This window comes from Anser anser (assembly GCF_964211835.1).
Source record: "Anser anser genome assembly, chromosome: 3".
Taxonomy (NCBI): Eukaryota; Metazoa; Chordata; class Aves; order Anseriformes; family Anatidae; genus Anser; species Anser anser.
In genome coordinates this window covers 45,856,936-45,882,765 of record NC_139722.1, presented here as the reverse complement: position 1 = coordinate 45,882,765, position 25,830 = coordinate 45,856,936, and the positions used below count along the sequence as shown (strand labels likewise).

Here is a 25,830-nt window from a genome sequence, read left to right as displayed (position 1 = left end):
CTCACTAATTTTATGTTTTAAAAGTAAAACATTATTTTCAAATATCTATTATATTTCCAATGATATCTAAAAGTCAACAAAAGTAACTTTACCAGCAAAGCATGTTGTATTTCCCATCAATTATATTTCAGGGTTCATAAGGGGTTCGTTCTAAAGAACACTGTAGCATATGTATACCCATATGCTTTGTTTACAGATGCATCTGTTTTGATTTGATATTTATGTTTCAAAATATCATTTACTTTAAAAAACAGATACATTAAGTGAAATAGAGTCCACAAGATTTGCCTTGAATGACTGAGGGATTTTCAAACCTCTTTTTTTAGTTAAATATACTCTGGTAAATGTGGAATGGAAATTGCACAATCTTTTATGAAGACGGAAGTTGCATTAAGTTTGTAATTAATAATTGTAAAATTAAGATGTAAAGCAATTTTTTTGCAAATTTGGTTGCTATGAATATTTAATTTTGATATTCATTATGGTGTTTAAGTCCTTGAATGCTGTAATGCTAAGTAAATTCAGATATTTAAACAGTTTTCAACTAACCAGTTTTAAACCTCTTCGTAGAACTCCTTTGCTTCACAATTCATCTTGACACATATGGTAACTTTTTCTAAGACAACCCTGTCTTATAGGATAAGATCATTCCACATTCAGAAAGCCTCAAACTTGGGTAAAAATGGAATATTTGGTCTACAAGCTCTTCTTGCCTTATACAGGTGTGTCATAATGCTATAATTATTTCACTAATACTATGTGTTTATTCTGGAATAGTGTGTGTCCATTCTGAACATACATTTCCAAGGAAGGTTTATGTACAAACGTGAGTGCACAACTAAATAATGGAAATATACCAATAGCCATTTATATTAAAGGTTTAGAACAGGGCATAGATAATTCAAAACTACCATTCTAACTGCCATTGCATTAGTAAATTGGATAAACTATTCTGAATTGAATAAACATTTCAGATTTTTGTTTGTTTTTTTTTTTCTTCCTCTTCTTGTTTTTCTTTTCCCCATAGTCTATACTGTTTGTGAAAGAGATTTAATAGCAATGGAGATCTACAAAATTCTGTAAAATTATCCAGCCATCATCAAGACCAGAAAAGCTGGTAAGTGACTGCATGTGGTCAAAGCGCTTCCACTTCCTGTGGACTCCTATGCATAGGAATACACATGTTCACCCCCCTTAAAAATTAGGTGCAAATTTAGTTACAATTTGGTATATTCTAAGATCACATTGTGTAATATTTCTTCCTACTTGATCAGACTTAAAAAGTCTCATTGACATCCTTTGAACTGCACAAAAGATTAACAGTCCGGGAGTATTTAGTAAGCCTCAATTTAAACAGGAAAAATCTAGTGTAAGTTTAGGACTCTAGCACAGAATTATACTCTATGAGAGGAGAATAACACAAAGTTCCTTTATAAGAGGACTAAAATGTGCTTGGTCAAATTCTGCATCAAGATCATTGCACAAGTATATACTAGCTATAAATGCTGTCACTTCAGGCTCCATCTCTATATTTTTTTAGCTATAATTTTCAACCATGGAAGTGTGTTTTAAACTTTGTATAAACTTTGTATAAAATATTTGTAAACTTTGTATAAAATATATGTACAAATATATTCAATATATATTCAAATGGTTAGTACACTTGTGATTTGTTTTGTTACAAAATAATCTGACATACCAAATACTGGCTGATTACTTTTCCTTTAAAATTTAAATATCCTTAATTATTGCAGAAATTGGAAAGCATAAACAGGAATAACAGATTACCAAGCAAATCCATATTCCACCTTGTTATTAACATTTCCTGACTCTTTAATGCAAAGTGAGGAATTAATCCTTCAACACTTCAATTCCTTAGTGAGTGCAAAAGAAGTTTGCTACACGCTTCATTCAGTTATAAAATCCTTGTGAGAAGGCTGCCTGCCTTCTAGGTTATTTCACCAATAAAACATACAAAAAGTTGAGAGAAAACTGATCTCCTAACAGTCAGAATTCAACATACCAGTCTGAGAGAAGAAACCAAGGTGGTAGTAAAATCTACTGCTGTGATATATACAGTTTTCCTCATCCAAATATAACATCATTGATAAAACAAGGAAACATTAATGTTGAAACTAAAACCAGGGAGATTTAGATTAGATATTAGGAATAGATTAGATATTAGGAAAAAATTATTTACTGTGAAGGTGGTGAGGCACAGGAACAGGTTGTCCAGAGAAGTTGTGGATGCCCCATCCCTGGAAGTGTTGAAGGCCAGGTTGGATGGGGCTTTGAGCAACCTGATCTAGTGGAAGGTGTCTCTGCCTTGGAACTAGATGATCTTTGATGTCTCTTCCAACCCAAACCATTCTATGATTCTGTGATTCTATGACTGAGTGCTGGCACAGGTTGCCTAGAGAGATCGTGGTCTCCCTGTTTTGAGATCTTCAGTCTGGGCATGATACTGGGCAACCTGCTCTGGATGTCCCTGCTTCAGCAGGGAGGTTGGACCGAATGACCTCCAGAGGTCTCTTCCAACCTCAACCATTCTGTGATTCTGTAACAGACTAAAATGTAGCATGAATCATAAGTTTGCAGTAGCCTTCATTTTACTACTTCTACAGATTGTCATCAAAATAATATTATAACTGAGAAGACAAAGAAAATACTTTGTCCCACTTTCCTTCAGTGCAATCTTTCATTGCATTATCAATTGGAAAGAGCAAAGAGGAAAAAAGTGGGTGGGCATAGAGCTAAGGTAGTTTACGGCCACATAATTTTAACTTTGCTGAAATGCTACTAATATGCATGTAGTATACAGACTAGTCTGTAGTATTTATTGAAACCAGTGATCAAAATCTTTGAGCCCTTATTTGTAGAGTTCTTGCACAAGAACTCTTGAATAACTGTTCTTGAATAGCTTCATATGTGAATAAAAGAATGCCTGTTTCTACCTGACCTCTCCCTTTTAGAACATTCTTCTTCCACAGCAACAATATCCACACAGGGAGTATTTCAGCAACAATTTATATGTTAATAATTTACGGTTCTACTTAACCCGAAGTATCTTTCAAACATTCCCTTAGAGACTAAAAAAAAACTCTGCCAAGACATTTTTGGATAGTTAGGTTTATCAAAAAAAAAAAGGGGGGAGAGGGGGGCAGAAGAGGATAAGGAATATAAGTTTAGATTTCAATCATATTCAGAGGCAATTTAAGGTTTCCTGCTGGCGGCAAATTACCATTCCTATTCTAAGAGGATAAAAATTAAAGATTATTTCTGTAGACTCTCTAAAAATACATAAATTGTAACCAGATTGCAAAAAGAAAGCAGCAATATTTCAAAATTTTGTTTTTTATTTGTTTTTTTTTTTTTTTTAAAAAAAAAAGTCCTTCAGACTCAAAACCAAGCTCACAGGATTTCACATAATAAAGAAAATATTATTGCTTTAGTATGGACACAAGAAAAAAAAAAAACAGATTCTAAGCTTATTCAAATTTGAAAGCCAAAAGCGTCAAGATTTCTAAATCCAAATTTGAGGTTAGTAAACAAAAGCTACAAAGTCATTGCACAGATGTTATTTTATAAATTAGTCTTATACACAGGCAATTTTTTAATTTGTTTATTTGTCCTTTTGACTTGATCTAAAAGGGTATATTATGCACACACATATGCACATTAATTTGTGAGGATGGGAGGATATGTATCTACTATCTATCTGCTAATCCATAAATAACAGGACTTGGAAATTTTAAAAATTTCTGTCTCTGTAAGCTTTAATATTTTTAAATGATTTTTCAGCAGTTATCAATATCATAAAACAAACAAACAAAAAGAACTGCCCATAGCCATTTGTAGATTCCTGACAACCACTGGCTGTCTTTCAGGTATAGTACTTACTTAAATTTATCCATTCAAAGCAATGCTTTATTTTAATACTACTGCAATTTCTCTGTTGTGTATTTTTCTGGGCATTGACGACATTTATCTTTTTTTTTTTTTTTTGAGTAGTATCCAGTCAAACAAGTAAGATCTTGGGAGATCTATTTTCAAGAATATCTAAATCAGACAGGTAGAGAAATCCTTAAACTAGGCTTCTCTACATTCATCTGTAATCACTTATTTCATAATTGTATCATTAACTTCATACACAGCTATACTTGTAGAGCTCCTTTTAATTTTGTCCAAAGGAAATATTTCTAAAATTGACACGTGAAGAATCTTGGCATATGGATGAAAGCTCTGTATCTTCTTTGTGTTTAATGTTTGCAGTACATAAACACACCATCCTTAACAAGGCATCACAATCTTCATGACTTTCCCCATGATGTCACTTAAAGATACTGCTTTAGTTTGTGGAAGCAGCGAGCCAATTCTCCTTCTGGGCTTTGGACTTTCAACTGCCCCACTGGGGAGCTACAGGATTATTTTAAACAATAAACTTTCTTACTAAGAGGTAATGATGACAGTGATCTATTGATCTAACAATGGTCAATAGATCTTTCTTGTGACACAGGAATGTTTCTCAGCAGCAGAGTTTGATTACAATATGAAATTATGCTCTCCGCTTTCTGTGGTCTTAAAATAGTAATTTCTATTTTCTAAATCACTAAAATCACTGATACCTATGCCCAGAAGGATTTATTTATTTAGTTATTTATTTATTGATGAATAAGATAAAAGATAATATTACCTCCAAGTTTCTAGGAAACATTTTCACATTTCTACCCTGGCTGAACATATTCTTCTTTTGAGAGAAGCAATACAAGAAACTGAAAGTTGTATACAAGCTTGTGTAGCTAGAAATATCATCATGTACATTTCAATAGGCCATTAGCTCCACTGCTGGCACAGACCTCAGATAACTGAAATTATCCAGACTGTTTAGTATTTTACTTGGAGACCTCCAAGGATAATGTTAAGCTTTTAAAGTAACATTCTATTCTGCATAAATGCTGAAATTATATTATATAAAGACTGTGATGCTTTTGTAGAGATGCTCTACTTGGAAAAAATGAAAGAAAAGGAAAAAAAAGAAAGATACATTGGCCACTGCTCTCACCAATATTTTTATTGACATCTTTCTGCAGAAAGACAAATGAGCTGTGTTTTTGTGATCCTGCTCCAGAACTGTATTTCCACATTTTCCACTGCAGAGCTGAGTAATTACCTTTGGCTGAATACTGCTTTGCAGAGTGCCATATACCATTTTTTACATGGAATCATACTTAGCATGTGTTTTAAAATTCTCTTTTCCTCTACTCTATCTAATTATTTTATTCATATATGAAGAATGTATTACTTGTTTCTTAACCTTCTTTGTCTTAATCTCCAGTAACAGCACAGTAACTCACTGATATCATTTTATATATTCTATGCTTATGCATGTTACAGAAAACATAAGAATAGCTGTAAAGTAGCATCAAAAAGAACTATTTTTCCAATACACACTACCCTGTTTTCAACACAGTGCAATAGTCAAAATTTAAGGGAAAGGGAAAAAACAAGGCAAACATGGAATAACTCTTACTCTAGTTTCTTCGACTTTCCACAATTACTTATCTAGGGACTTACAGAGCCAAAAGTAGCAGTAGTGTCCAGTGGAGACCTTTCTTCCTTAAATGTTGGTAATTACTGAGAGGTTAGGGGCCAGAACATTCACTGGCAATGAATTACATATTTTTCTTATTCATAGTCCATGCTTCTTTTCATTTCTTTTAAATACCCTACCTGAAAACATTCAAATTGCCATATTCTTTTATAAAAAGTGAATAACCATACATTAGTCTCCTTCCTCTGTTGTTCACGACTTTCTAGACTTCTAGAAAGATTATCTCCATAGCATAAAATATTTATATGTTTACCTGTTCCTTTCCTAATAACGTATTATATTGAAAGAAGGTAATGTTGAAACTAGCTCTAAAAGAGTCTTACCTACTGTCATTTGCATTTTGAAATTCATAAAATTTCTTATTATGAAAGACGGGATTACACCTACATTAAATCTTATACAGAGAAAGATAAAACACCTATGTCTTGAATCATGTAGGCCTAGTTAAGGTAAAATACTGTTCACTTATGTGAAGTTATAGCATGCCTGAAGCCCATTACCCCAGGCATTTACAGGACATTAAATTTAAGGCACTTTTGAAAATGGAAGTTTATCACATTTGAAAGGTTTTGTCTAACTTGCTCCCTGCTTGCATAACTGACCACAGTGTTGATAAGAGAAGCAAAAAAAAAAAAATCAAATTAAATTAAATTAAAATAAAATGAAATAAAATATTCTGTTTCCTACTGAAGGGAAGATCATATAATAACAAATAATATAGACAAACAAAAAATAAGCTAGTAGTCTTTATAGAAGTTTAAATGTTAGTCTTAGCTCTGAAATAAACTTTTTGTTCAAAAATGTTTGCCTGTGATATAAGCCAACCTAAATGAGTATCTAAAAGTCTCCAATTCTGCTGAAAGGCAACTAATTTCCAAAGAATATGTAAAATTTAATTAAGAAAATTCTAATTATAAAATATGCACTAAAGATGTTTTTAAAAAGCAAGAGAACTGTAATCCTCTATAGTTCCAGCTCAATATCAATGCAAACATAAAATACTGTACTAAAGGTAGATGTTTTAGAACTCTTAATGTGCATCTGAAAATCTTAGTCTATTCATTTCCTTTGCCAGTCCTGACAGAAAATCCTTTTGTTCATCAGCACAGTCATCTTTCCTAACTGCAAAATATTTCATTATCACCCAGACTAGAGCCTTTCATTTTTTCTCTCATTCTGCTTAGCATAAAAAGCTCAGCTATCTTTAGGATGGAAGAAAAGCCAATATTTTCTGGTTTTCAGTGGTTTTATTTTCTGCCAAAGTAGACAACATGAGCTTTCATGGATGACTTCAGCTTCAGAATTAAACAAGCTCTAAAACATAGGCTAATATTTAGTCACTTCCTTCAGCTTCTTGTTTTTTTAAAAAATATGGTTCAACAGGACGAGTCATGGGAATAAAATACATTCTGGCTTTCCACCTATTAACCATATTTGTGAAGATATCCATGTGGGTAATCTTTTGTGAAAATTGTGTCTAATCAGATATGGCAGTAATGAAGACCCTCTATCTCTTCAGGATTTCCCTAGTTGCCCTGCAAGGCTTAGTACAGCAAAGGCTGGGAAAAAACTGCCAGTTTGCTAGTTGTAGTGTCACAGTTTTAGGCTGTCAGTTCAACAGAAATGAACTTTAATATGATCTTCTGATTTACAGTACTACTTGTTGCACCTGGCGATATGAGCATAAGCACCTCCTCTTAAAACAAAGCGAAGGTAGGCCACTGTGGTTCTGGGTCAGAGGCAGATTCACTCTCTAAATGAAGATTTCCCTAATACTATCACTCCATGGTAAAAACAAGTTGATGTGTTAATTAGTACCATTTCCAAACCCTTACCAGCTGGGGGGTGTGGTGGGTTTGAAGGGGCGGGGGGGGGGGGGGGGGGGGGGGGGGTGGTAAATGCATGACAGCATGTTTTAATTTCATAGTTTCATTCACAGAATTTAGCTCTTTTCTTCTGAGGATACAATATTCTGAACTGTCCTCTTTTTTCTTTCTTTCTTTTTTTTTTTTTTTAAAGTTCATGAATATGCTTGACTGTGTTTTTTGCTGAATTTCACAACTTCATTCTTGAATTTTTGGTTTTTTTTTGTTTTCATGAGCATTTTGAAAATATTCACAAAGATCACACTACGTGAGAAGAGTTTCTGCCACCTTCACAACTCCTTGCTATCCCATCCTCACACTATTTGTCAGGAAGCAGATGGATAGTCCTTATGAGATCTTCCATCTAAGACCCCTGATGCACCCTCAGGCAATTCTCCCAGTTTATGTTAAACAACAACTCCAGAAAAGGAGAGATTCTTCAGCTTTTTTTTTTTTTCTCTTTTCCCCTGCATTTGGGCAACCATCACAAGAAAACTTACGTATGTGCACACATTCACATAGGCCTGCAATTGTAAGACTATTGCTGCCTAGTTACTTTGTTCAATTCACAGATATACTGTGTCACCCTGATGGCTGCTAAAAATAAGTAATAAAGGGACCTACTTTCAAACATCCAATAATCTATTATTGAATATATATTATTCTATAGTGAAAGCATTGCTGTTTACTTTTGTAAATGTTTAACTAGAGTGGAGCAGCTTAATTTTCTGTCCTTATAACCATCAGATGGGTTTTGATGAATAAGAAACCACTACATAGTGCAACCCCAAAATAAAAAAGGAATTTGGAGTGGTCTGTAGTAACAGGGGAAAAAAAGGGTTCCAAAAGCATGCACTACAACTTTCTATAGAAGCAATCCTTCTAGCAATCTAGAAGGAAGCAGTCAGGAGAATAAATGAAATCAATGGGAAAACAGCTAGATGCGACATTTCTATCCAACTGAAGCACTTTCCCATGAAAAGAGTGGAAAAGGCTCAGTAAAGCAACCCAAGCTGTGTTTATATGAGAATGTGGTACAGTCTTACCTTAAGTTTTGACAAATACAATGTTTAATGAACATTAATGATCACAGAATGATACAACTGCATAGTTATATTTGAAATACCCAATGTCTAGAAACAAAAGGTCACAAATGGGTAAAATTGAAGACGTTGTGATTAGCTAACACTGATTTGATATTTAAATGTGACTTTCCTCTGGATAGGTAGGTTTAAAAAGATATTACAAAATCTGATTTAATGCATTTTTAGACACATTTTTCTTAGGCATATCACAGTCACAAAGTTACTGCAGGCATTTTGAATGTTGTGACTGATAGAGTCTGCTGAGATCTGAAGAGATAAGCTCTAATAACAGTCATATTTTGTAGCCTTTCCTTCTCAAGGACATTCAAACTTATAGCAGTGTTGAAAAGGTGTTGCATGTTTCCCAAATTTCCATCTTCTTCCCTCAGCTATTTACAGATGAAGCATGCACAAGGCTTACTACTTCCCCTGAATTGTCTCTGTGTACGTTTGCTTCACAGCTACAAAAAGATCAAATGTAGGCATAAATAAAATATTTTTAAAAATCTTACTGTTTGCATGGTATATATAGCCTTTGTAGTGTTTTTGGATTGTTGGTTTTTTGGTAGTGGTGCTTTTTTTTCCCACTAACCACTCTCAGTTCCTTTCTGTGTTCTGCATTTTCATCACTTAAGACTTTTAACACACCTTCATTATTGTTCTCAAACTACCTCCATGCAACCTATGGATTCCCCCCCACACTCCCCAAACAAACAAAAAACAAACAGAGTAGTGTAGTCAGGGATATCTGGAGACATGTCTAAGTAGTTCATTGTCTAAAATAGCTCAAGGTATGAAGATGAGCACCAAAAAACTATTAGCCAAAGATCACACTTCTCTGAAAATGGACTCACACAAAAGTACAGTTTTTAAAAATCAGCAAGACATACTCGCTCAGTGCATAATATATCTTCTTTAAAAAAGAAGAATAAATCCACTTTTGCCTCATACTAGTTATGACCAGTCACTGGTCTTACGTTTTGCACATTTTGCACAGTTATATTTTAACTTTCCAGCTTCAGAGATTGAAATACTTTGACCAGAGTGGCTGTGGAGTCTCCTTCTCTGGAGATATTCAAAACCTGCCTGGGTGCCATCCTGTGCAATGTGCTCTGGGTGACTCAGCTTGGAAGGGGGTTGGACTAGATGATCACCAGAGGTCTCTTCCAACCTCAACCATTCTGCGATTCTGTGATTCTGTGAAATATCAAATGGTCATTCTTACGTAGACTAGAAAGACACGTATATGGATGCCATGTAACACCAGAAAGACTAGATAGTTCTAAGCAAATATATATACTTTTTTTTAAAAAATGCATAATTATTAACGAGAAAAGATAATTGTTTTAGGTTCCTCTTTCAATTTGAATGAAAACATTACCCATATTTGTACAGGAAAATTTGGTAAGTATAGTAAGCCATGAAAAATGTAAACAGTATTGTACAGTAAAAATCAGAAAATATAATTTTACAAATTAGATTCCCTAGGGTTGAGTCTTGATATTGTTTCTTGTTAAGCAACAAAATATGAAACAAGAACGATGACTTATTTATGTAATAATTGAATGCATGCTGATAATCCCTTAAAAGTTCTGTATGAATTTTATGAACTTTCAGTTTCTTAAATGAGTAAAATGTGTATAGCAAGATGGACATAAATGTTTCAGTTAAAAAACAAAAAGTTAGAAACTACTATGATGCAGCATTTGAAGAGGAAATTATTGCCCCTGATTTAGAGCACTCTGATTTTAATTTCCCTAACATACCTGTTTACGTAATTCCTTAATGAATAGGCAACATGGAATTTCTTTTCAAAGATTTACCTTGTTAGTGCCTCATATGATAAATGGTGCTGAATAACAATGAAGTTTTTGCTTCAAAAAATAAACTCCTTTTACAGAATGTGTAAACTTCATTTGCTTCATTGCTATTCATGTATACTTGTACATACCACAAAGTTCCTAACAGTTTTGCAATGTTTGTTCTGTAAAATAGCTTCTACGGGGCTCCTGGACCACAGTGCCTTCTGTCAATGGGTAACGGGTATGCCCTTTCCAGGTTAAAAAAAAAAAAAAAAAAACCTTCTTGAAATTACTACATTGAATTTTTTATAGTATATCGCTAAATATTGTTAATGAAAACAAATAAATGACAAATTTAGGTGTAAAAACAGTGTAGTGCAATCTTAAAAGATAATTGGAAAAAAAATCAAGGAAAGGCAGATTCTGTAGTGAGATTTTTTTGCTAATGTAAACCAGCAAAATGGTTTGATTTAAAGAGCACTATATTATTTATTCAACGTAGCTAATCTAATCATGCAACTTAGGAAAAATACTCTATCACCAACTCTTTCAGGCAATGAGTATTCCTAGGATAAACAGGTTTCTAAGGATGTTAACATAATTGCTTAGCTTTAGCATTAGAATGATCTAAAACATTTGTTCTCTAAACAGTGTCCAACAACATACAACTCTGATTCTTATTTAATTTTGTACTAACATAAGCCACTGACCTGAATGGAAAGTTAGAAAAGGATCATACCTAAACTGTACTATAATTTATCTTATTTCAATATCTGACCCATAAAATGTAGCTGTGAAGGATTAACATGTAAGAAAATTTACCTAGTGCATGCAGATTTCATATCACATACAGTGTAAAAATAAAAACACACAACATAAATCCTCTTAACACTATCAATGAATATATTTCTCTGACAATCTAGGTTGCTTGTATTGACTGAAGATCAAGTACTGACACTGAACGTATAGGTAGGAATAGAAGATTTGTTCTGTCTCCAACTAAAAGAATTACTTTCTTCAAGGTTTTACAACATGAACTGTTGAGGCAGGACTTAAAATATTTGATTACATGTTTAAAAAAAAAACTATAAAAAAGCTGAAAGTTGAACATTGTGAACTATGAGACTCAGATATTTTATGTAAATGTATCATGCTTACTACTGTTATTATTTCTTTTATTATCATGGACTGTTCTGTAAGTCACGTACTAACAGTATTTTTTAAATAACAGCATAAATATAAGCTGATCCATACAGCTGATACATGTTTAGTTCATGAGCTGGTTGATATAACTGGTATATATTTAGCTCCTGGAGAAGTATAAAAGCCCAAATGTTCAGTTCTAAAGGAATCTTTAATAACTTTACCCAGCTTATTACCTACTAAGAGTGTATATGCACACAAATGTGCATTTTAATAAAAGTGTTTTAAATTCAGCATCAGTTACCTTATGACAAAAAATAAATAAATAAAACCATACTTGAAAGTAATACCTATTTTTGTATTCAGAGAAATATAACACTTAATTTGAAATATTTTACTGGAAATAAAGAGCTAAATGTGAAGATGGCATGCTTTTCAAAACCTGGAGTAATTCTATATCTTTTAAACCAAGCTCGATAATGTTTGCTCAATAAGCTTCTGTAGAGTAAGCAATCAGATAAATACATATCTTCACAAAAAAAAAAAAAAAAAAGTCCTTATTTATAGGACTGATTGTGATTACCTATTGTGAAAACATGCACCACTCATTTGCTGGTGTGTTTTGAGCAGAATGAGTGAGCATTCTGTTCTGCTGTTTTTAAATTTTTATGTCAGGAACAAGCTGTTGAGTTGACAAAATTGACAAATTTACCTTTCCCTCTTAGATTCCTATCTGAGAATTTGAATTCAGTGTGGCAATAAAACTCAGAATCTGGGGAGAAAAACCATCCTGAAAAACCAAACCTGATCCATCCACCTTCACTTCCTCTATATAGTTGATGTCAGGAAAAGCAGGGTTCATCCAACCTCAGTTAGAATCATAGAATATCCCGAGTTGGAAGGGACCCATAAGGATTATTGAGTCCAACTCCTGGCACCACACAGGTCTACCCAAAATTTTAGACCATGTGACTAAGTGCACAGTCCAAATGCTTCTTAAACTCCAACAGGCTTGGTGCAGTGACTACTTCCCTGGGGAGCCTGTTCCAGTGTGCGACAACCCTCTTGGTGAAGAACCTCTTCCTGATGTCTAGTCTTAACCTCCCCTGCCTCAGCTTGACACCATTCCCATGGGTCCTATCACTGGTGACTAAGGAGAATAGATCAGCACCTTCCCCTCCACTCCCCCTCGTGAGGAAGCCATAGACTGCGATGAGGTCTCCCCTCAGCCTCCTCTTCTCCAGGCTGAACAGGCCAAGTGACCTCAGCCACTCCTCTTATGTCTTCCCCTCTAGGCCCTTCACCATCTTCGTCACGCTCCCCTGGACACTTTCCAACAGTTTTACATCCTTTTTGTACTGTGGTGCCCAGTTTTGCCATGCAAGAGTGATCCACTCTAAGCCAAGCTTGTCTAATCTTTCTCCCAGCTTCACTCTCCATATAATGCAGAGGAGGCCTAAAGCTCGGCTTGCACTAGAAGTTTTGGTTTTAGGTAGAAAAGAGGCCTTTTAATTTTTATTTTTCCAGAAAGTTTGGAAAGCCAAGACTTTTCAAAAAGGAATGGTAAAATAACATTACCATTCCCCTTTTAACTAGTTAAGTAATCATTTTGCATTTCACCTATTAGAAAAATAAGGAAAAATAAAAAGAGTGAAGGAATCAAAAGATTAAAAAAAGGCGGGGGGGGGGGGGGGGGGCGGATTTTTCTTCCAAAATTACTTTGTTCTTACATAAAACAACATTACATTTTCCACTCATCCATTGAAAAATACAGCAGGGATCATTTGGTGCTAGATTTTGCTACACCCTTTAAATTCAGATCGGTTGTTATATGACTGGGAAATATCAGAGACACCCATTAAAATATTAAGTTAAAAGAAAAGAAGAGAAAAAAAAATCAATCATACATTGAATTAAAAAAATCTTGAAGTCTCCTGAACTACAGATCCTGGAGGTATATTATACTCTCCCTGGACTCTTCGGTCAGTGTTACTGAGTTATAAGAATTAGTGACTGACAAACAGGGTTGTTTTTTGTTTTGTTTTGCTTTTCTCATACTGAATTATCAATAGACATTATCAACATTCCTAATTTAACTGACATTTAAACCCAGATAACCATTTTATTGATGAACAAGTTTTAAAAGAGTTTGAGAATGTAAGTACAAATATAATAATATAGACATTTAGCAAAAATGAATGACTCTACTTCCCCAAATATAAAGATGAAATTCTGTCAAATCTATAAATTAATCTTCTGATGTGTTGACAACAAAGTTATATTATTTAAGGACCAGCTTTTTTATCCAAAGGCTACAATGTAGGTATGCTTCAAACTATCCCTGTCATAGACATCAGTCACATTACTAGCCAAGAACTTGTTTTTCTTTAGCCCAGTCAGAAAGACCTAGAAGTGGAAACACTTTAAAAATACATGATCTAAGACTGTGTATTTTATTTGAAAGATACATAACTAGTAAATCTGCTCATATATGAGTTATTCTATTTCAGTAGCCTTTTCGAAAAACTACAGAAGAAAAAGTTTCAAGGAAATCTGAATCCGTTCTAATCCAAATCACTTGCGAAATTTTATCCATATTTATCTTTTCAGCAGGTGCAAAAAGATCAGTCTTATGCACCACACCCATGGGTCAATTCTAATTTTTGCTCACACCAAAAAAAAAAAAAAAAAAAGATATGTATTTTTAATTCGTTAAGAATTACCTTTTAATTACCTTTTAAGAATACACTTTTAGAGCTTCTGTTTAGTGTTTTACATAGTATTAGAACACCACCTAGTTTATCCTGAGCTGGCTGAGCTCCAGTAATTGGAATAATGATCATTACATGTTTGTTCTGTTCTCTTTGCACCACTGAAAGCTCTGGCTGTTTAAATTGAAGGCACTATATAAACGTAAGACTATTATTACTCTAGAATAAAGGACCCAAAAGACTCAGGGAAAAAAAGCATAAAATTATAAGCATTAATATGATAGTGATCTTTGCTTCTCCGTATTCCAATTCAGACGAGACTGAATAATGATATTATGTTATCATATTGTTTAATCTAATCTTCCAACAAACATTACAGCATAACATTATAAAAAGCTTATTCGGGGAACATTAATTTGCCTTGCAGATTGCAGAGTATGGAAATAAGGCACCTTCTAGTTTCTCTTTTCCGTTATTGACAGAACTTCTAGTAATTGCTCCTCTGGAAGAGATTAAAGAGAGTGAAGGTTAAAACTAAGAAAGAGAAAAGGTAAATAAATTAAGTAGGGGACAAAGAGCTGCAATTATTTGCAATGACTGCAAAATATTTGATTATTTTTTTCTAAACCAAAAGGGGATTTTCTCTTCTACAAAATAAAATAAAATAAAACGAAACAAAACAAAACAAAATAATAAAATAACATAAAATAAAATAAAATAAAAACTAACATTTTAGTTTAGAAAATGCTAGTAAATCTCTTTTTCTCTGGGTTCTTATCTCCAGGGACATAAACCATTTCATTTGTCGACCACATTTAAATAGCAGGTATTACTTGAACTTTGCATCACTTCAGAGGACAAGTAGCAGCCAGAAAATAGTGAGTTATACTTCTCACCACCCAATCTATCGGACAATTGTGTGAAAATTCTTTTACAAAGCTGTTGGTGCTCCAAACACCGGCTGAAAGGATCTGAGGAGATTCCAGACAGCCCACACGAATGAAAGCTTTCTTAACCTACATTAAATCTTGATAATGCAATAATGAGTCTTTTAAAAGGATCATTCTAATTCCCCTATCTAGTGCAATAAAGACTGTATACAGCTAATCTGCTTTGCCCTTTCAATTAAACTCGTCCAGGACGTTCTACGTAGTCAGCACCCTGAATGAGTCATTAAAATTCTCGTTCTGTAAGAGTTGTGTGCAGCACACTGTTGTTTCTAAATTCCATTAAATCCAAATGGTCTTTATCGCCCCATGACCACTGTGACTTCAATCAGCCAATTTAATTACCTTACCAAATTGTCAGCAGAAGCAGCAAAGAAAAACAGGAAGGGCTGTGACGTTATCAAATTGAAATCTTCCTCTGCGGTGTTTAATCTGGAGCAGTCAATAACAATGCTTCTCACCTCCTTGCTGCCTTCCCGAGGCTCTTAACCTTACTCTTCTTTCAAAGATTTCTGTTGCTGTTTATAAGACTGATTTTGAACTCGTCTCCGTGAGGATGTTAACACGTATTGAAAGCTTCTTGTCCTTGGCAGTAAAATATTCGTTGGCTCTAAGTGCTGGAATTACCAAACCACGGACCTCTAGGGCTGCTACAACAAGTGTTTACTTTGCAGATATTCATCGTACTCTGGATCGGAAGGCAGGCTGCCTTCACGACCAAAACCAGCTATGTACGTTTTCTCGTTTCTCTCTTAAATACACGCGGAAAGGTTGCATCCTTCCACGAAAGAGTGTCAGTGCAAAATCCGAAGGAAAGAAACTGCACATCAAAGAGATCTAATGCATGTCCATTCCGGTAAATCTCTAGTTGATCACCCAGCGGCTATTTATCACTTGAGCTTGTCTCATAACCTTTTGCAGAGGCTTAGCTCTCACTGCTTTTCCACGTCTTTGCTGGTTTTAGATGGTAAAAATGGTCACTTGAACCTCAGAAACGTATGGCTCGACAGCCACCGGCAACTGCACAAGCCGTAGACGCAGTGAGCTGGCCTCCTCGCTGGTTTTGCCAAGCCCTGTCTCAGGAAAACAGTGTTGTGGAGATAAACACAATCCATTTGAGTCAAAGGAGCTCAGTTAAGTAGTATGGCAGATTACACCCCTGCCGCACCTTCACGAGAGAGTGCAGAGTTCCCCTCTCTAAGTTCCCACAATGGATTTGAGAATGAGGTCGTTTTCTATTCGATCCCAAAGATCATCCACATGATCATCCACAGCTCTGCTTTGCAACTATTATTGTTTTCCTTTTGTGTAGCAAAACGGGAAAGTGTTAAGTTTTGTAGTGATTTGGTGCGTTGGCTTTGTTTCTCTTTTTTGTTTTTCTTTTTTATTTTTCTTCAGAAAAGAAAAGGTCAACAGTAGGAAATCATTTTGTGAAGAGTTCAAAACTCTACCTTCATTCATTGAAAAGTATTCTACCTCTTTCCTGTTGGTTTTATTTTGTTTTTAAATTGGGGGTAGGCGAACCCTCCTAACCTTGCGCCCCCCCCCCCCCTTTTTATATATATAATCCATTCTAACCCGCAACACCCATCTCCCTTTACTCATCTGCTTGAAGCCAGGATTCACTGGAAATACCCACAACGCCAAATCAGCGACTAGGCAAGACTACAGACACGGGCCTCTGCTTTACTTTTCTTTTTGAATGTGCTGAAGTAAGGAGAAAAAATGCCCGGCAACGTGGGGAAACTCTTAGCAGGCCAGTGGGCTCCCTGAGGAGGAGATCCTTAGTCCTTCGCACACTTTCACTTGAGTTACCTGAGCGGGAATTAGGAAACGCAAGGGCCAAACCGCTTTCACCTCCCGCTCACCGCTCCATATTCAAACTTTTGATGTAGGGAGGACGGGCAGGGTTTTGTTCCGCATTGTTTTCGGCAGCAGACACAAGGCCCGAAGCGGGTAATTTAAATAAAGAGTATTTTAGAGTAGTCCAAAGGAAGGAGAAAGCATAGGAACGGGGAAGAAAATAGGGGTTTTAAGTAGCCCGGCGTCTTACTGCCTTGGGCAAGACGAGGTTGGCTTGTGTAAACACAGGTGAAGAGTTGCTGATGGCTAACAGCTCTTAATGGCTTGTTCATTCAGCCTCACGAGTGCTGGGGTGCCCCGAGGGGAGCAAAGACAGAAGCGAGCGGGGCCCGGCGGGGCCGGGGCTGGGGAGCAGAGCGGCGGCCCGGCCCGGCCCGGCCCGGTCGCATTACCGGGGCTTCCCGGGAGCTGCCGCCGGGCTCTGCTCTTCCACGGGAGCAGCGAATGGGAAAGCTACGAGACGCAATCCCCGATAATGGAGCGGATCGCCAACGGGCACAGATTTGGGCTTTTGTACGGTGCCAAATGATAAGGAAAAGGTTTCCATCACACTTAGCTATGGAGAGACAAATGCTAGTCATCTGCTTTTCTCCTTCCTCAATCTGGGACCCGGCCTTTATCCACATCAGTCGTATACACTTAGGTTTAATTCAGCAATGTTTTTTGTTCCTGTTTGAAACCCTCGAGTGTGGTGGGTACAAGCCTCACTCCCAGCGGTCCCTGGGCTTGCCCGTGGGAAGCGACTCACAAACGGCAGAGGAGGGGGGCTGGCCGCAAGCCCCATGAGGCGAGGTGGCACTTAGGAAGGGTGGTGGTGTGATGCCCAAATACCACGTTGCCCCACTCGAGTGCCGCCAGGGAGTGACTGATGCCATCGCAGCAGCCTCTCCCCATGCCTGCTCCATAAGGCACGGGCAAAATTAACCCCCTGCCTTTGACCCAGGCGGCTCGACTTCCCTGTGTGGTTGCTAAAAGGTATCTGAGAGAGTGTGTGTGTGTGTGTGTGTGTGTGTGTGAGAGAGAGAGAGAGAGAGAGAGAGAGAGAGAGAGAAAGGACGTGCTGGCTAGTCCCAACAATGACAGAAGCCGTGGGAAGGACAATGCGAATCCACGGTGGTTAATTTGCACAGGAGGAATGAGGGGGCTGCAGCTCTGGCAGGCTTCAAGCTCTCCCCCGTTGCCATAGTGCTGCTGGCTGAGGAAGAAGAACGGGGGCTGGCAGGCTGCCTTCTGGAGGGAATCTCCTCAGCCCTCGCTTCTCGGGAAGGACTCCACGGGAAGGCACGGGCATCCCAGTCCCCTGGTCGCAAGGACACTTGGAAGAGACAGCACAGGAGCCCGGAGGGGACGGCAGGGAATTCCCCTCTCAGAAATAACCAAAGCTCTTCCACAAATCTCCCTCTTCCTTCCCTCCTCCCCGCCATGCCCTACGCACATAGATGTCACCCTCTGGGGAAGGGGCTGGGCGGCTCTGGCGGTCAGAGTCGCTCCGCACCTGGACCGAGCTAAACCCAGACTCCTCACAGCAGGGATGTGCAACAGGCCCGGCTGAGCAGGGAGAAAGCCTTCCTCGGGCTCTCTTACGTCTAAGATCTCCCATACTAAAATAAGCTAAACAACCATCCCTTGCTTCCAAGCCTCACGGTTGGGCTGGCGACAATTCTTTTTACAGACAAGAAAAAGCAGTCCGTGCTTCAGAAGCAGGCTCATACTTCGCTGCTACAAACGATGAAGTTAGCATAACCCGTTAACCGACTAGATGACCCGGAGGCAGTTCGGAAGGGAAGTTAGACTAGAAAAATACGTTCCTGTGCCACCATGTCACTGGTGCCGGAGTCCCGCTGCACCAGCCTTGGGTCTCGGGATTATTGATTATTCGAATCATTGCCAAAATGCTGTTCGCCAGGCCTGTCTCTACAGATACGTTAGACCAACAGTTCAGAGAGGATGCTAACCTAAAGGAGGAATGCTCACCTCTTTCTAATGGTGTTGCCGGGAAGATGCTTGTTTACATAGCTACCCTTGAGGGTAATTCAAGGGTTCTGGATACCGAACCTCGGCCTCGTCTACGAATCCCGGTCCGGGGAAGGACAGACAGCTGGACAGTGCCAGACCGCAAGCAGCCCCGGCGCTAATTTCACGGCCATGACTATGGAGCAGACTGAATGCAAAATAAGTCCCGCAATGATATACGGACCCGTTTAGCCATGTCCAAAGAAACAAGCATTCCTGAAGACGGTTGCTAGGAGCAACGTGCCTTAAGCACCACCTTTAGATCAGATGGAAGCAGAAAATAAGTGCTACTAGGAATTCAGCACACGAGATCAGTAACAGCCTGGTGACTTCTTCATCATTACCAACCTTCCCCACATAAAAGTGTATGCGGGGGGGAATTTAAGCAAAATTAGAGGCAGACAGAGGCGCTACTCCCAGGCGAAGACAAGAGCTTTTAGTGCCCCACGGAAAGGGTTGTAGCGGCTGCTAACACCTTACAGCAGCCACTGTAACACCCCCTCCAGCCACGCTGCCGGCAGGCACAGAAGATGCCGCTTGTCTGAGGGTGCAACTTCCGCGGTGCCCCCTTGCCCGCTGCGCCTGCGGTGTCCGGGCGGGCGCGGACCGTGCGCGGGGGCCCCACCGTGGGGCTCGGCCCGGAGGCGCTCCCCGGCCAGCACATCCCGCCTCGGAAGTGAAGTTTACTTTCCCTTCCGTCCTCCCCTTGCTTACAGTAAAACTTCTGCAGAGGATGCACAGCGGCCGAAATTCCTCCCTCGCTTGCTTTCTTATGCACACGCACACACGCGCGGACACACGCAGAGCTGTTAAGGTTAGTTGCATGGTCCGGGTGGGATAGTCTTTAAACTGTGAAACCGCTCTGCTCACCTTGAAATTTCATTCCGATCGATGTTTTTTTTCTCCCTCCCTCCCTCTCCCTCGCTGTTTTTTCTTTTTTTTTCTTTTTTTTTCTTTTTTTTTTTCTGGAGGGTGGGTAGGATGGGGGCATGTTGGACCTCTTAGAACTTTCCTCGCATATAAAAGCCGTGTTTTTGAAGAGTGCCGGAAAGACTCTTTCGCGATCACGGAGCAAGGCATAAACCATCTCTTGTTTAAACCTAAAGGCCATCGAAGTGGCAAACGCTGCCCGGGAAGCCAGCCCGCAGGTCTCACATTACAGCGTCGCGCCCATACGGAGTCGGCTCGGATGGAGCAGGGACGCGCGACCGAAACTTAACAACTAGTTGACAGATTTTAACTGATCAAGCACTGTGTTAGCCGTGCTTTCCACTACTATGGAAACAAAAAGGTACATTACGAGGAAGCCACGCAAGCTCCGCAGAGCCTTAGGCAAACGCGTTTGCCAGTCATTTTTCTCTCCATTGTTATTATAATTATCATCACCGTGCCGTTACTACGGCTACAATGAGCTGCAGCGACAGAAAAAAACACACAGCAATTCATCCCTCCGGATGCAAAATGCACAGGGACTTCGGTGCTTGACTCCGGTAGCACGTCCCAGCTCTCCCCCAGCACCCCCTTCTGAGTCAATCCTACGTAAATCGCATTCAGGCTTAAACGCACAATAAAAAAGTGTCGGGAAATCTTACCAAATCTTAATACATGTGTAGTTCCTTGAGAATATCCAATCCACAGTAAGCAAAGAAGGAGTCTAATGGTGCATCTGAAGACTGGATTAGTTAGAATAGGGGAAATAATCTTCATGATGTTTCTATGTACACACGCGCTGCCTTACTTCCCCCTTCTAAGCCGTCAGGTTTCCCGGTCGGGTGAGAATGAGGATACGTAAACTGATGGCCCTCAGACACGATCACGGCATGGTCACAGACAGAGGAGAGAGTCTACGCTTCCCAAACCCATTAGCAATCCCTGCATGTTCTTCATTCACTGCGCCAAGGAGCAACCTTCAACTGCAAGGAATGGTGGGACATCCATGTTAGTCGGGGGAGAATCCTTGAGAAATCCAAACACACACAATGTCCAGCCGAGTAAACCTGGGAGGCAAGAAAGGAGGAAAATCAATAGGTAATCCAGCTCGAGAAACCGCTGAGGTATCGCCACATAGCGAGAGTCAATGAGCACCAGCCGTTTTACTGGCGAATCTTTTGCCGTGCTCCCATTCTACTGCACTGCTGCACAGCTTCTGACGCGAAGCCAAGATTAAGTGAGAGAAATTGAGATAGCTCTTCTCGTCTTAAGGCTGCCTGCCAGACAGCCTTCCCAATTTCTATTATGCAACTGATCTGATCGCCTAGTGTTCTCAGAGGGAAAAAAAAAAAAACAGCCCGGTTTTATATACGTGTTTTTAATTGTTATTAGTATTTCGGTTGTTCTGGGCAATATCTGTAAGGAGCTGTGGCGGGGGATGGGGAGGGAGAGGAGAGGGCTGTAGGACAGAAGGGAATCGGCTTTATAAAAATCAATTCATACATTTTAATAGCTGACAGGCTGGGTCGAAATCACTTAGCTTTAGAGTTGTGAAAGAGAAGGCTGACAACAAAGTCATGCAGGTTGTCAGAGCAACGTTTAGGCTAAAAAAAGATCTTGATATTTACGTTCGCTAACTGTTACTTACTCACTTTAATGCATGAAATAGGATAAATGTGGTAGTTTTTATATTGTCTGTCCTTAGGAACTTGCCACGGAATCAGTGATTACGGAGCACCAGCCTGCTTCTGCAAGGTAAACAGGAACAGGCAGCGCTACAACAGCCTTGTTGAATGCACGGACTTGTATTTCAGTTTCGCTCAACTTGCTTGAAATTTCAGTATTTTTTAAAAAGACAGTAACTTGTGGACTTACCTGTCTGTATTTTGCACTCTATTCTGCCACTCTCTTTTTTTTTTTTTCACACACAGCTTTCCTTTCACTCTAGTATTATCGAAGTATTGTTGTTCCTCCCTGTACTGAGAGGTGTATGTAGTTTGTCATTTTGTGGTCCTCAGTGAGAACAATAGCACTCTCTAGTTTGATAACGGGATACTGAGTTTATATCTGCAACTGCAGCCATGGACTTTTGTCTTTTGGCCAGGTGTTCCAAAGAAGATAAACTCACTCTCTGGACTACTTCAGATTTTTCTCGGAAATACAATCAGTTATGTGCTTGTTACCATTAAAATATGTTGAACCAGGACTGTCAGACTTTGCAATCCAAGTGAAGCTTTTGCTGAACCTACTTAAGCATTATTACAAATATTAAAAGACAATTCCTAGACTCCCCACAAGGAAATGAATTCATTTTATTCTATATTCTGCCTACAGAGATCTTTTGTCTCCTTTATCTCCCTCGTTGCCTTTTATTACCAAAGAAAATATCACTGAGAGACTTCCCCCACACATAGATGTTCATAGATGAACACAGAATAAACCTGACCTTACAGAAATAAATACCAATGATGCCAGGCTAATGAGAATAGTCTGTGGAATCTATCAGAAGGAGAGCATGGCAAAGGTGAGTTCCAGTTTATTTTTAAATGACATCTGTGTATCTTGGACATGTAAAGAAGTAACAGCAGCATTTAATTTATTACTTTTAATATTGGTGCTCTGTATCCCTGAAAGTGCTAGCAATTCAGAGTAACTTTTTTTTTTATCATTATGGCTTATGATTTTCTCTGCATGCATTTACTTAAAACACTGTAAAACGCTGATGAAAAGAAATGTACATTCTGTGAAAGGATTATTAAACATCATCGATTTTTTTTTCTTTAAGATGGAGGCATAACTGCAGTGTCAAAAATAAGTATCATGAATGGCTAGTTCTGCAGTCTAGCAGGGAATTCAATCAGACGATTTGACTGTTGGAGCACTTTAAAAACACCTAGTGTTAAAAGCAAGGATATCTAGCGACTCCTTCAGTTCACACTTAGAATATCTCCCAGAAATAAATAAATAAATAAATAAAAATGCACAGATCGAGATGCTCTTTCTTATATTTGCTATCTTTTTTTTTTTTTTTTCTGTTCTACTTGTTCATATTTTATCTTAGTCCAAGGAGAAATAAAACTGACATGCATGAACACTGTGGACGTTCTTTTCCTTCCTCATCTTTCCCGTGGTGTTACTGAAATAAAGGACATGAGGCATTTTTTTAATTCTGACTGCACATATGTAGCTTCCTGTCAAAACTGAATTTTTAATTTAACTTAGCTCTGGTAAGCATTTCTGAAAGCATATGGTTCATCGAGAGCTTTAGCACAATTGACAAGACAAACTTTGGGCAAAGCGACCCCTTTAATCAGTCTCATTTTCTGAGGTCTCTTGAAATAATAAATAAATAAATAAATGCAGCTACCTGTAATCAACCCCAGCAGAGCTCCTAAGACTTCCTAACTCACCCAGGCATTGCTATCACACCTGGAATGACAATGATCAATCCCTTGCACTGCTAACCACTCAGCTGCCCCCCGGACCCTCCGGCCGCACGGGTAAGGCTGAGGCCGAGTTTTCCCCTTTCTTCCACCGACGACAGCGGAGCGGCACCAGGGACAGAGCCCGGCCCGGCCCGGCTCGGCTCTGCTCTGCACGGCTCGGCTCCTTCAGCACCACGGAGAGCGCTGCCGGCCCCGCCGGCCAGCCCCCGCGCCGCCAGGTCGCGCCAGGCGTCCCAACGCCCCCGCCAGTCGTTTCGCGACACGGAAAGGAAATCACGATAAGCCATCGGCACCTCTACAGGCACGTCTGGTAGCCTCGGCGATGCCAGCTGGCCCGCTGCCTTGTGGCGGTTTGTGGGATCGGGAGAAGTACCGCTCTCCTCCTCTGAGATCACCATCGCCTCATGCCCCGTGCCAACGCTACCCATCCCTTCGTTCACATCCTAGCGAGCTCGTATTTAATCGAGATTTACTTCCCCAAGAATATCGGTTCCTCATCAAAAAGTAAATCTTGCAAGACATCGGATGTTTGGAAGTCATTGAATATGCGGTGACTGAAGACTATTTATAGACTATACAATTAACTACAGCCTCCGACTTCACCACCCTAGACTCCTTTTCTCTTAATTGGACTTTAGCTTCTTTTATTCTTTGTGAGAGGGAAGGGTAATCTTTAAAACCATACTTTGGTCCACCCTCCAGAATAATTTTAACATGAGACCAGGCAAATGTTCCTAACTCCTTTCATATTTCCTTCCCTGTAAGACGTACGGTTCAAAGGTTGGAGATCCCTAATAAAATATTCTGCTGGAGAAGCTGGTTTTGTCTCTCGGGGGCTTGTCACCACTGTTATGCAGGTCTTCTCAGATTAAAGTCTTTATGAAACTGCCCTTTTCACTTCAGTGATCAGCAACTGGAAAATCTACAATTCCTTAGCTATATGTTTTAATTTCTTTTACATTTTGGCCACATATAGTAGGCATCGTGATAATACATTTTTAATACACAAGGACAATGTTCAAGTGAAACTGGTATGAAAAATAGCATTCCAGCTATAGGGGGGAAAGGAGAATAGATCCTCTAAGGCCTTTAAATCTTTTCTGGGTAATAAAAGCCTACTAAATTCTTTAGGTATGTGTCAGGTATAAATGGTGGTGTTATGTACCTAATGTTTCATTTGGAAAGGAGAGAGATGTGATTCTGATTACCTTATTACATCAGGCACTTTTTTTTCCTTCAGAACATATTTTCATGTGCTGTTATCATAATAAAAGTTAATCCAGTTCCAGCTAGCTGCCACCTACTGGGATGTATAGTTTTACCATATCACTTTAAAAAGGAAATGGCTTTCATTTTCAGGTCATATCTATGTCTCTAAGAACAGATTATAGGGTTTTTTATATCACTTAATCTACAGTTTTGTCCTCTCCCAATATCAACTGATATAAATTCCTTATGTATTTAACATGGGACCCCCAAAGCTTTGTTTCTCGGGCATTTTCCGGCAAATTCTTGCAAAGACTCGCGTGCCACCACAGTCCTCCCAGTGTTGCAATCTGGTGTGAGGAGAGCCACAGTTTACCGCAACACCTGACCAGCCTCTTCAGATCTCCAGACACAAGTATTGCAGCTTTGCTGACAAAGCAGTAACACGGTCCTCCCTTTTTAAAGGTTTGCCTAGGTATTCGGATGAATGTTGATATTATCATTGAAAAACACATTGTGGCCCACTTGCACTTCACTCCCATCAGCTCTAAAAACCATAGGTTCCCCTCTGTCTGTTATTAGCTCAGTCCAAATTTACAACCAAGTTTCTGCTACGCTGATGATTAATGACATTTTAAGATGGTAATTAATTTTTAGCTAGCGGAAAGACGTGCATTTTAATTAACGAACTGAGTATGCCATAGATTAACTTGTTCAGGCACTTTGGGGTATCACAGCAATGCACTTTCCTAGCAGGTTTAAGCAGCGAGAAGAAACATTTATGACATTATCTGCAGATCAGCCGTTCGTCCCTTCAGTTTTCTTTGGGCTGGGGAAGCTGTGAACGATTTCGGGGAGGGAGGAAGGATGTTTAACGTTCTCCACGCTCTACTCCACCAAAAGTTTCTAAGGAAAACGTGAAGAGAGGTTTCATTATAATGTATCCTTTCCTTTTCGGTGCGAAAAGGCTCTTGCTGTCATGCCGCCACACTGTAGGCAGGAATGTCTCTTGCTTCACACAGAGAGTGTCGGCTCCCTGGCTGGGTTAGCGACGGATGCTTTCCCAAAGAATGCCGAATTTGTTCAGAAATGAACCACCGGAGTGCCGAGCAGCCGAGAGGTGGGTGCCGGGGTAGGGCCAGGAGGAGACCCCACGGAAGTAGCGACTCCTGTCCACCCACAACTCTAGCGAAGTTGCAGCCCGTTTC

At 39.0% G+C, this 25,830-nt stretch overlaps 1 protein-coding gene and 1 long non-coding RNA gene across 11 annotated transcripts in view; one reads left to right on the top strand and one right to left on the bottom strand.

Annotated features, from left to right (window-relative positions):
- GRIK2 (glutamate ionotropic receptor kainate type subunit 2) overlaps positions 1-21,169 on the bottom strand; it is a 411,583-nt gene extending 390,414 nt beyond the window's left edge. For 8 of the 10 annotated variants that reach the window (XR_014582476.1, XM_083831527.1, XM_083831524.1 and 5 more), the window contains exon 1: positions 20,633-20,764. Coding sequence is in view for 7 of the 10 variants with exons in the window: in XM_083831527.1 (XP_083687653.1) it covers positions 20,633-20,747 (115 nt within the window). In the remaining 3 variants the exon portion in view is untranslated. Of the gene's footprint in view, positions 1-15,514; positions 15,645-20,632; positions 20,765-20,828 lie in introns of those variants that run through there. The other 2 variants (XM_083831531.1, XM_083831530.1) reach the window with 2 other exon arrangements.
- On the top strand, positions 19,722-23,168 carry LOC310897679. The gene is made up of 3 exons (XR_014582480.1): positions 19,722-19,854; positions 20,021-22,494; positions 23,032-23,168. It is a non-coding gene; the product is annotated as an uncharacterized lncRNA (long non-coding RNA).
- The last annotated feature ends 2,662 nt before the right edge of the window (positions 23,169-25,830 follow it).